This window comes from Leucoraja erinacea, chromosome 2 (assembly GCF_028641065.1).
Source record: "Leucoraja erinacea ecotype New England chromosome 2, Leri_hhj_1, whole genome shotgun sequence".
Lineage (NCBI taxonomy): Eukaryota > Metazoa > Chordata > Chondrichthyes > Rajiformes > Rajidae > Leucoraja > Leucoraja erinaceus.
This window is the reverse complement of record NC_073378.1, coordinates 59655327-59667963: the sequence shown is the minus strand read 5'-3', so window position 1 is coordinate 59667963 and position 12637 is coordinate 59655327. Positions and strand designations below refer to the sequence as shown.

The 12637-nt window shown below is 43.8% G+C and overlaps 1 protein-coding gene across 1 annotated transcript in view; it reads right to left on the bottom strand.

The window, feature by feature from the left end:
* Positions 1–12637, bottom strand: part of cobl (cordon-bleu WH2 repeat protein) — a 242208-nt gene that overhangs the window by 70451 nt on the left and 159120 nt on the right. Inside the window, 2 exon segments of the mRNA XM_055657302.1 lie at positions 7730–7936; positions 9143–9251. Of these exon segments, the coding sequence (XP_055513277.1) occupies positions 7730–7936; positions 9143–9251 (316 nt within the window).

Genomic DNA, 12637 nt, shown 5'->3' with positions numbered 1-12637 from the left:
GAAACTCTCGGGTATAAAAAACAGGAGGCAAGCAAGGGTTCTCTCTCTTTTTTCTGCTCTGTTGGACGGCTCGTGACCCTGCATCGATCTAGCTGTAAGTACCCCAATGACCTGGTGAAGTTCCCGAAATAGGATAGAGGTTGAGAGAAGAAGGGGAAAGGGGGTGTACTTGTAAGTAAAATTGTGTAAAGTAAGTTTTTACGACATGCCCGATAATTTTCTTTCCATAGTCTTAGTTTAAAGCATAAGTTTAGTATCATGTAGTGTTGGTGAGATTCAATTTCTCATTTGTTTAATAAAGCCTGTAAATTTTAGACTTGCTTTGAGTCCGTCTTGGTTTCTGTTTTCTCTCATCAGCACGCTCTGGTCAAGTCAACCTTTTTATCATATCCCATCATAATTCCGAGGTCTAGAACCCAGGGGAATCTCCCTTTTCTTGTATTCTCTCTTGGGAACCGCTCGAGTGGAGTGGTGGCCGTTTGACCCTCCGACAAGGGAGAGAATCACTCGGGCAGTTGGGCCCGAAGTGGAGCAAAGGGAACCAAACCCCTACACACCTGAGCACAGTCCATGAATACTTGGCAAAGACAACAATATCAATTCTACCTGCTCCCATGGGCTGAACGAAAAGTGGATGTGTTTATCGAACTTATTTATGGAATTTGGTGAACTCTGAGATGTTATAAGCAAAACAGTATACAGTGCTGTGCCTTGACAAAGTAGTAATTTCCATGGCTTCCGTGCATCTCTATTCTATCCCTTGCCCAATATCCCGGGGACAAAGACGCCCTTTGGTATTGCTTGGGCCAACTTGAACCGGGGCGTGAAAACAGCCAAGCGTGCCTCGGTGGGCGGCGCGACTCTGGTCAGCAGCGGCCTCTGCAGTCTGTCCGCGTTTTATTATTTTCTGTCTGTGTTTTTATGTAGTTTTTGTTTTTTTTTTTGTTGGTGTGTGTGGGGGGGGGGGGGGGGTGGTGTGGGAGGGGGAGGGAAACTTTTTAAATCTCTCCCTGCACGGGAGACCCGACCTTTTCTCGTCGGGTTTCCGTTGTCGTTGGGGCCGCAACGAGGAGCGGCCTCCAACAGGAAGAGACCGGGGACTCTGGTGCTACGACTCACCGTCACCGTCGCGGGGCTGGCCGAGTCCGGAGCGGGTGGAGCGGTGGAGGAGCGCTGCTGCTGCTGCTGCTGCGGCCCGACCGGAGAGTCGGAGGCTCCAACGGCAGGTCTGTGGACGGCGGCACCGGGAGCCCGCGGATCCCTGGAGGGAGACCGCTTTTCAGGGCTCTCGCAACGGCGACTTCCCTCGCCCGAGTTGCGGGGTTGAAGAGCTCCTGGAGCGGGGCCTACATCACTGCCCCGCGCGGCTTGGAATGGCCGCGGGACTCTGCGAGCGATGTGATGGATGTTTATGTAAATTATGTTGTGTCTTGGGTCTATGTGTTTGTAATGTATGGCTGCAGAAACGGGATTTCGTTTGGACCTCAAGGGGTCCAAATGACAATTAAATGTATCTTGTATCTATGGACAGAAAATTCAAGCACACTTCACAGACACTAAGGACCCCAAGCGCCTGTGGCAAGGCATCCAGTTTGTCACCGGCTACAGGCCAACACCCCCACCGTGCGAGGACAACACAGACTTCCTCAACACACTTAATACCTTCTTCAACCGGTTTGAGGAGGACAACACCACCACACCAACAAAGGCCCCTCCCTGCCCAGACCATGAAACACTTCACCTGGACCCAGCTGATGTGCGGAGGACCCTACTCAAGGTGAACCCCAGAAAAGATGCAGGTCCTGACAACATACCGGGGCGTGTGCTCAGAGACTGTGCTGACCAACTCACAGAGGTTCTCATGGACATCTACAACACCTCTCTGAGTCAAGCCATCATACCAGCATGCTTCAAAGCCACCACCATCATACCGTTACCCAAGAAATCCCCAGCCTCAACACTGAACGATTACCGGCCCATAGCACTCACGTCCATCATGATGAAGTGCTTTGAAAGGTTGGTCAAGGCCCACATAACATCCAGTCCCCCCTCTACACTTGACCCATTCCAGTTTGTGTACCGTCCTAACCGTTCCACTGATGATGCCATAGCAACAGCACTCCACCTAAGCCTGGCTCATCTGGAAAACAATAACAGTTACGTGCGGATGCTGTTTATCGACTTCAGCTCCGCCTTCAATACAGTCATCCCCCAACACCTGGTGAATAAACTCGGCGAAATAGGCATCAGCACCCCACTATGCAACTGGTTACTGGACTTCCTCATTGAGACCACAGACGGTAAGAGTTGGCAAAAACTCATCAGAGACCACCATCATGAACACCGGGGTCCCACACCATCAGCTGGTGTGACATCAATAACCTTCAACTCAATGTCAATAAAACAAAAGAAATAACTGTGGACTTCAGGAAGAAATAGACAACACACACCCCACTCACCATCAATGGCAGTGCAGTGGAGTCTGTGAAAAGCACCAAGTTCCTGGGAGTGCACATCACAGATGATCAGACATGGTCCACCAATACCATCTCCCTAGTCAAGAAAGCACAGCAACGCCTCCACTTCCTTCGACGGATGAGGAGAGCCGACCTCCCCCCTTCTGCCCTCACCACTTTTTACAGGGGTGCCATTGAGAGCATTCTTACCAGCAGTCTCTCAGTCTGGTATGGCAGTTGCTCTGCTGCTGACCAGAAGGCACTACAGAGAGTGGTGAGGACAGCGGAGAAGATCACCAGATCACCACAACCTGCAATCCAGGACTTATACCCATCTCGCTGTCGCAAGAGAGCAACCAATATCATCAAAGACACCACCCACCCAGCACACAAACTGTTCACTCTCCTACCATCTGGCAAGCGCTACCGCAGCATGCGGAGCAAAACCACCAGATTCAAAAACAGCTTTTTTCCTCAGGCCATCAGACTACTCAACACACTCAAGAAAAGTCCATGAACATTACTCAAACAAAGACCAACTGTCTGTCAAAATAATTTTAACTCAATGTCTGCAGTATGCTATTTGCACTTTTCTACATTGCACCTTTTATTATTGCACCTTAATAACATACCTCAAAATTTTTACTACATTCTGGCACACTGTGAATATTTTAAATAATGTATATTGTCTATCTTATTGGTAGATTATCTGTCTGTGTTATAAATATTACTAGCACATTATGGGGAAACGCAATTTCAATCCAATTTATTTGAATTGGCAATAAAGGTTACTTTGAACTTTGAACATTAAAGCTAACTATCGAATAAGCCATCTTTTAAACATCTCCCTGTCCTGCAGTCTTTCGAGATTTGTGGATGTGCAAACCAAGGTCCTTCTGCTCCTCTCATGCCTCATTTACTGTGCATTATAAACTTTTGGTTTCCCACGTCAAATGTATTATCTTTCACTTCAAGACCCAATTCCAATGTTCCATTCCTGCCCAAATGACCAAACCACCAAACCCAGGGACGGTTGGAGCAGCTGGTGCAGCGTCCGAGCGGTAGGTTTTAAAACCGAGCGTGGGACTTTCTTCTCACACAGGCCCAGGAGCGGTTGGAGCGGCTGGTGCAGCGTTGCCCACTCTGCAACGTTCCATCACATGGAAAATAGGTGCAGGAGTAGACCATTCGGCCCTATGAGCCTGCAACGTTCCACAAACATAGAAAATAGGTGCAGGAGTAGGCCATTTGGCCCTTTGAGCCTGCACCACAAATCAATATGATCATGGCTGATCATCCAACTCAGTATCCCGTACCTGCCTTCTCTCCCCTTAGGCTGCCAGAAACAAGGGACTTCTGCACTACCTGCCTACTGCTACGCTGGCTAGTGGACACCCGTTCCCTTTCTGTCCGCTTAACTTTTACCTGTGGTGTGGCCAACTCACTGTACGTGCTATTCACGACTTTCTCAGCATCGTGGCTGTTCCAGTATGAATTGTTAGCATTGTGGATGCTCCAGTATGAATGATATTGTTCATCCCAGTTTGGCAAAATAATAAATCAGGGAAGGTAGTGCATCCGTGGATAACAAGGGAAATCAGGGATAGTATCAAAACAAAAGATGAAGCATACAAATTAGCCAGAAAAAGCAGCCTACCAGAGGACTGGGAGAAATTCAGAGTCCAGCAAAGGAGGACAAAGGGATTAATTAGGAAAGGGAAAGTAGATTGTGAAAGAAAACTGGCAGGGAACATAAAAACTGACTGCAAAAGATTTTATAGATATGTGAAGAGAAAAAGATTAGTTAAAACAAATGTAAGTCCCTTGCAGTCAGAAACAGGTGAATTGATCACGTGGAACAAGGACATGGCAGACCAATTGAATAGCTACTTTGGTTCTGTCTTCACTTAGGAAGACATAAATAATCTGCAGGAAATAGCAGGGGACCGGGGGTCAAATGAGATGGAGGAACTGAGTGAAATCCAGGTTAGCCAGAAAGTGGTGTTAGGTAAATTGAATGGATTAAATGCCGATAAATCCTAGGGCCAGATAGGCTGCACCCCAGAGTACTTAAGGAAGTAGCCCCAGAATTAGTGGATGCATTAGTGATAATTTTTCAAAACTCTTTAGATTCTGGAGTAGTTCCTGAGGATTGGAGGGTAGCTAATGTAACCCCACTTTTTAAAAAGGGAGGGGGGAGAGAAAACGGGGAATTGCAGACAATTTAGTCTAACATCGGTAGTGGGGAAACAGCTAGAGTCAGTTATTAAAGATGGAATAGCAGCACATTTGGAAAGTGGTGAAATCATTGGACAAAGTCAGCATGGATTTATGAATGGTAAATCATGTCTGACGAATCTTATAGAATTTTTCGAGGGTGTGACTAGTAGAGTGGATAAGGGGGAACCAGTGGATGTGTTATATCTGGACTTTCAGAAGGCTTTCAACGAGGTCCCACATAAGAGATTGGTATGCAAACTTAAAGCACACGGTATTAGGGGTTCAGTATTGATGTGGATAGAGAACTGGCTGGCAGACAGGAAGCAAAGAGTAGGAGTAAACGGGTCCTTTTCAGAATGGCAGGCTGTGACTAGTGGGGTACCGCAAGGCTCAGTGCTGGGACCCCAGCTATTTACAATATATATTAATGATTTGGACGAGGGAATTGAATGCAACATCTCCAAGTTTGCAGATGACACGAAGCTGAGGAGGATGCTAGGAGGCTGCAAGGTGACTTGGATAGGTTGGGTGAGTGGGCAAATGCATGGCAGATGCAGTATAATGTGGATAAATGTGAGGTTATCCACTTTGGTGGCAAAAACAGGAAAGTAGACTATTATCTGAATGGTGGCCGATTAGGAAAAGGGGAGATGCAATGAGACCTGGGTGGCATGGTACACCAGGCATTAAAAGTATGCATGCAGGTGCAGCAGGCAGTGAAGAAAGCGAATGGTATGTTAGCATTCATAGCAAAGGGATTTGAGTATAGGAGCTGGATGGTCCTACTGCAGTTGTACAGGGCCTTGGTGAGACCACACCTGGAGTATAGCATACAGTTTTGGTCTCCTAATCTGAGGAAATACATTCTTGCCATAGAGGGAGTACAGAGAAGGTTCACCAGACTGATTACTGGGATGGCAGGACTTTCATATGAAGAAAGACTGGATAGACTTGGCTTGTACTCGCTAGAATTTAGAAGATTGAGGGGAGGATCTTATAGAAACTTACAAAATTCTTAAGGGGTTGGACAGGCTAGATGCAGGAAGATTGTTCCCAATGTTGTGGAAGTCCAGAACAAGGGGTCACAGTTTAAGGATAATGGGGAAGTCTTTTAGGATCGAGATGAGAATTTTTTTTTCACACAGAGAGTGGTGAATCTGTGGAATTCTCTGCCACAGAAAGTAGTTGAGGCCAGTTCATTGGCTATATTTAAGAGGGAGTTAGATGTGGCCCTTGTGGCTAAAGGGATGATCAGGAGGTATGGAGAGAAGGCAGGTACAGGATACTGAGTTGGATGATCAGCCATTATCATAGTGAATGGCGGTGCAGGCTCGAAGGGCCGAATGGCCTACTCCTGCACCTATTTTCTATGTTTCCATGACCTGAAACATCGCCTGTCCATTCCCTCCACAAATGCTGCCTGAGCCACTGAGTTCCTCCAGCACATTGTATTTTGCTTTAAATCTATTCGAATAGTTTTTAAATGTCTCTGATTAGGATTAAACGTCTCTGATTTTAAATGTCTCTGATTAAGTCTTTGACATGTGACAAGATTTCAATGGATAACTGATAATTCTGGTAGTGGGAGCTCAGAATACAACACTTGTCTAATACCTTCTCAGCACTGATGATTGCTGGCAATTGCAGGGGGTACTTGGGTCACCTCAATTATTTGATGCACATTTTGATAAAAGTTACAGGAGCTGACAAGGACCCTGAGAGCTGGTCCAGGCTGCAGTCTTGCGATATTCCAGAAGAATGCTAACAAGCATTCACAAGACTGCGGGCAAGCACAGTGCAGTTCTGTACATGCTTCGCCATAGCCTGTAGCCTTTACAAGTTGAAATAGCTTTACAAAGTACGAAGAATTTGCAGAATCATTCCAAGTCTTAAGAGAAATCAACCAGCCATCAACCTTTATGTGTCGGGTGATTTAAAAAAAAACCTTTGTGAGGTGAAGTCTTTTCAGCTTACATTTGGTCAGCTGTATATATTTAATGAAGGGTGATAGTGGAGCTCCAAAACACCTACACTAGCACCCAATCGCCTCCACAAATTCACCCACCAATTGTGAATAGGTACCACAAACGTCATTATGCAACTTTTAGGATTAAATAAAATGCTTACCAACAAATCCATTTTCTGAATCATTATGTAATGTAAAAGTTCAAATTTTCAAACAAAAGAGGACCAGGGAACAAATGATCTCGTACTGTATAAAATCCAAATGATATGAGACTTTTCTTCAGATCTCTCTCCACTTTCTTTGATCAGATTCTGACATCAGAGCTGTACTACAACTCAAGAACATTTGACTGCCACTTTGGGGACAAATACTCCTTGCAGTTATTTCAATGTAGCGTTTTATTTCCTTTGTGCTTGAAATTATTGCATTTTGTATCTGGAACTGAGATAGCCCAAAATTACATGATTGAAAATCCTTTTAGCAATCAGAAACGAGACTTCCTCTTTGCCAGTTTGTGTTTGACAGAAGGCTCATATTCCAAGCACAATGAAGGCAACACCCTTATCACTCAGGAAAGCTGGAGAAACTCAGCGGGTGCAGCAGCATCTATGGAGCGAAGGAAATAGGCAACGTTTCGGGTCGAAACCCTTCTTCAGACTGAAGAAGGGTTTCGGCCCGAAACGTTGCCTATTTCCTTCGCTCCATAGATGCTGCTGCACCCGCTGAGTTTCTCCAGCTTTTTGTGTACCTTCGATTCTCCAGCATCTGCAGTTCCTTCTTAAACCCTTATCACTCATCTTTGATTCCACAAATAAACTTAAACTTATGGATATGTCATGGCATAGTCCCTATATGTCATAAGTATGCAAGAAGAGTTGCCAAAAAAGTACCAGATCAATTTGGTGATACAGGTAGTATAATCAAATAAATAGTCACTAAAACAAAGTAATTTGGGAAAACTAAATTCCTGATTTTGAAATTTGTTGAACAAAATCTGAAAATGGGTGATAAAGATAGGAGACATTCAGTGCTAATATCTAATTTAAGTGATAATTCTGCAAAGAAATTTACTTTTTGAAGGACCTACATTCAGGTATCGATTCACCGTGTTCAGGAACATCGGGCACCACATGAGTGAAATCAGACATTCCTGGCTGGCTCACATTCTCATTGTCTGCAGAAGGTGGGTATTCTGGGGGAGGAGGAATCATTAATTGGGGTGGATTACGTGGTTTGGCTGAGATTGGCGATGTGCCTCTTGGAGGCTTTAGTGGCACTTGACATCCAGCAACACCTAGATAGGGGATGAAGTAGGGAGGTAAGTATGTTTGGGGTATATAATTGAAAGCTTCAAATGATCTAATGCAACATTTTCAATGTAAATATAAAACATTACAAAAACATATGTGAAGCTCTCAATACGATTTAAACATTAACTATACTTATGTCATATGGGCAAAATTTAAAAGAATGTCATCTGCATTTACATACTGCGTAACCAATTGGGAGACAAATGTTTAGCTGGAGGATTGTGCAACGGTTTTGGGGATTTGTGTTGCGTATCAGAAATTTATGCAGCAGTTACAGAACTATCATTATTGTGCAGCAAATGTTTTATTGTATTCAAGTGAATTAAGGTACACTGAGAATTCAATCTTGGAAACGTATCTTAGGTAGACATTTTCACATTTTCCTAAAGCAGTGGTTCGAGTCAGATGCTTTTGTTTATGCAGCGTAACAGCATATTAAAATTAATAACTCTGTACTTGTTGCCGAGTGAAAATCCTGGAATTTCTTATCCATTAGCAGTGTCAGGATACCTTCACCACAAGGACTGCTGCCGTTCAAGACAGTGGCTCACCACCACCTTTTTTGGGCAATTTGGGCCATAAATGCTGTTACAATAGACATTGGACAATAGACAATAGGTGCAGGAGTAGGCCATTCGGCCCTTCGAGCCAGCACCAATGCCCAGACCACAAAAATTAACAAAAAAATAAACCAGAAAAATGTGGTTTTGAGGTTAAAAAAAATTCCATATTTTGGTTCATTGAGACTGAACAAACCGGTAAATATTTCAATGTTTTTTAAAAACGTTTGTCACATGCTTCATTATAATTCTGTCTTTATAAAGATTTGCTGGTGCTCATACCCCCTGATTCTTGACAACATTCAATGTACTCACACATCAGTGATTTGAAACTACAAAAATAATACAGCATTTGTAAAACATATTCTAAAAATTCAGAAACTATAGTAAAACTGAACCATTATACATGTTAATAGTTAACAAACTAACTAGAATGGAGTGTCATTGATTTAATTTTATTGCCTGATTTAACTGGTCTTGCTCCTTCAGAAAGGAAAACAATTTCACCAATTTGTTTTTCAATACTCTTAAGACTCTTCAGAAACCATTAATATGCTTATATTTTCCATCCTGTGTACCAATATCTAGACAAAAAAATCAAATGTGACTGAGGAAACTACTCACACTCACCAATGGTATTGCTTCTATCAAATTCTGTTCCTTCCAACTTATTTTGGGTAGGTGGAGGGGCTGGAGCACGTCGTTTTTTCTGCCAAGAGTTTACTGATTCAGCACCAATCTGAAAATAAAACATAAAATGTAACTTTAAGTGTTCTTATATTGTGTTTCATCTAGTTTGAATTCCACACTTCCAATTTTAGTCCTGCACTTAACCTAATAATAATTATAAAATATAACAACACACAAGTTCTTTATTATTCACCAACATATAGTCAGTATTTAAATAAAGATTTCAATGCTCCAACGCCATCTTATATGAAAAATATTGATTATCTTGATACATTGAACTCTTTAGTGAGAGTTTTCCTTTAATGTCTATGACCTACCTAACCAAAATCAAACATTTGTCAAATGGGTTAGAAAAACAATATAAGCTTGGTACGACAATACATCGTACAATGAACAAGCTGTGCCATCAAAAGTGTTAATCAGCTATTCAATTAAAAACAAACCAGACCACCCGTAAAGGGTCACATTACATGGTGAAGGACATCCTGAGAACTTGGATAGCTTGTCATAATTTATTTTGTTCCAAATGAAATGATGTAATGTACAAAAACTCTAACAATTAAAATCATTTTTCATCAGCGTGGCTTATTAGAGCAGTTCTCAAGACATTTTGTCCAGACTTCAATAACCAGAACACTCTGGTCGCAAATCTCTTTTGAAAATGCAGTATTTAATCACCACTTGAATGTACGTCACAAATGCCTCATTGTCTAACCTGCCATTTGCAGAAATCTGGCTCCAAGAGTTGAAATAGCGACATGCACCCACAAACTTTAATAACTCTGTCAAACAACCGACTGAGCTTGACAGGCTGTCTTGAAGTATTCCTGTATCATACAGGTGTCTCACATGTGAGCCATCACGCATGGAGGGAGGTACTAACATATGACCGCATCACTAGCACTTGCTGATAACTCCAACCAAAAAGACTGGACTCACCAAGTCACCTGGAGAAAACCATTCTACTGCACATGGTGTAAGACAGGAACAATCCAAGACTTTTTCATGGTAACTATAGTGTTGATGCTATTCTAGTATTACAACTCCATTTTTGCAGTGATGAATATAATGTACTTAAGGAAATCTTAACCTTTCTGGAGCTAAAAATAGATGTTTTTAATTCCAACTATAAATAGATGAGGGATATTTTGCTGTTGCTCGTTCTTCTCTTAATATTTTTCTTTCTATATTTATTTCATTGAAATTCTCCTCTTGCGCACCCTCATCATGATTGTGGCAGACAGCCCAGTAAAGGGCCTGTCCCACTTTGCTATTTTCTCGGCGGCTGCGAGCGTCAGTGACTGACGTCCGTAGTTGTACGACATACACAATGACGTATGCTGTCCTGCGGGTGACGCCCAGTTAGGGTTAGCGTCAGGGTTAGCGCTAGAGGCTAGAGTTAGGGTTAAGGCTAGGGCTAGGGTTAGAGTTAGGTCTAGGGTTAGGGTTTCCTCCCGCACTCCAAAGGAGCACAGGTTTGTAGGTTGATAGGCTTGGTATAAGTATAAATTTTCCCTAGCGTGTGTGGGATAGTGTTAGTGTGCGGGGATCGCTGATCGGTGCGGACTCGGTGGGCCGAAGGGCACTGTATCTCTGAACTAAATGTGACATAAGGTCCCAGGGGTTGGACTATAACCCCCAATGTTCTGCCCGCTCCTCATGAGAACTAAACTGTTGGCCACGAGTTGGCTCATAGGGCAGATCTCTCTTCCAATGGTCTCTCCAAACCCCCAGAGGCAGCGGGCTTTTCAACTGGGTGCAGGCAATATTGTCAATGTACCAGTATCACCACCTGCTCCGGCCACTGAGTCTAAATACCCACCACCCATTTTGAAGCAAGGGGGGTGGGGGTCTGCATTGATCCCATAGTCAATGTTACTAAAACAGATGATGTGGCCTTGGTGCAGTACTGTTAGTGGGATCTAGCTGTCACAGGCTGGGGCCAAAAAGGGAGGGCATTGGGGAAAGGTGGGGGGGGGGGTTGGAGAATGGGAGAATGGAGGGAGAGGGGGAGAAGGGGATGTGAGGGGAGGGGAGGAGGAGGAAAAGAGAGAAGCGGGGCGAAGGGAGGAAGAGGGAGGAAGGGAAGAAGTGGAGTGGAGCGGAGAGGGGAGTTCAGTCTACACTCACTGAATACATCTCTGTGAAAAGTTAGAGATGGTGATTGGATCTGGAAGCGGACCAATACATCTGTAAATAAAACTGAATGTCTCAGACATCTTTTCATTTGCACAATTGATTTTATTGTATTAATTTTTATATATTAATGTTTAAAAGCCATGCATTGAAGGAAGAATATTTTACAGCCCATCTGTGGTCCCTAACCCTAACCCGGCATCACCCGCAGGACAGTATATGTCAGCGTGTGACAGGGCGCACGGCATGATGAGGCACCCAGATGTCGCCCCTGGATTTTGAACATTCCAAAATCCAGAGAGGACAGGGAGACACCACGGGTCACTACATGCGTCACGCTGCATCATGACCCGACCACGACCCGACAACCTCTTTACAGGCTGTTGCCGAAAATGTCGCCCAAGTGGGACAGGCCCTTAAGGTTCATACATGGCCATAACAGTGGCACAGTTGAGCTAGGCGGGCTATTCTGTATTGCGTGCTGTTTTGTATTGCGTGCTGTGCTACTTTTGAAAGCTACTGCGACTTCTATTATTTCTATTTTCATTTTGAAACTTGAGCACTTATTGGACTTTTTTTCCTGATTGTATGCCCCCAGCAGGAAGTCTTGTCCACTGCCTATACATATTAGAATTCATAAATGGAAATTCATGGGCAATGCACTTTCACTTTTCTGACGTACACAGCTGGTGGGCAAGGCTCTGTGTTCGTAATTGCATCATCTATATTTTCTGGTTCTGACCAGTGAATAAATATAAAAGGAATCATGAAGAAAACCCAACTCATCCGCCCACTGGAGTTTCTGTGCCAACGACCCTGTTTCTTCTCAGGGTCTCACTCAGCCAAAGCCCTCCTGTTATTCAGCCATCCAGATGCTCCGAGACGTCTCGGTGGAGTCTGGGTGGCTGCCTGCTAACACGATGTCTGGGAGTTTCCTCGTTCCCAATGGCACACTGAGTTACTGGTAAGTATGCGGTCAGAGGGGTGCAGGCTGAGGGAGCAGCAAGCAACTCCAACCCGGCCAGACACATTCCAACTGGAAATGAAGGCCCTAACTGCTCATTGAAGGGGGCAAGAGTTGAATATTCTGGCCCAAAGTCACATGTCACTCCACCACAAGAAAGAGAAAAGCAGAACATTCAGTTTACCCCATGGCACATGTGCCTCAAAATCTATATTTTATTGGCCTTCAAGGCAGCCACAATATTATTTTCTCCACAGATAAAATTTGAATTAGTTGAAGTTGAAGCAGTAGAATCCATTCCAATGAGAAGTCTCATTAAATTTTAACAAATCTCT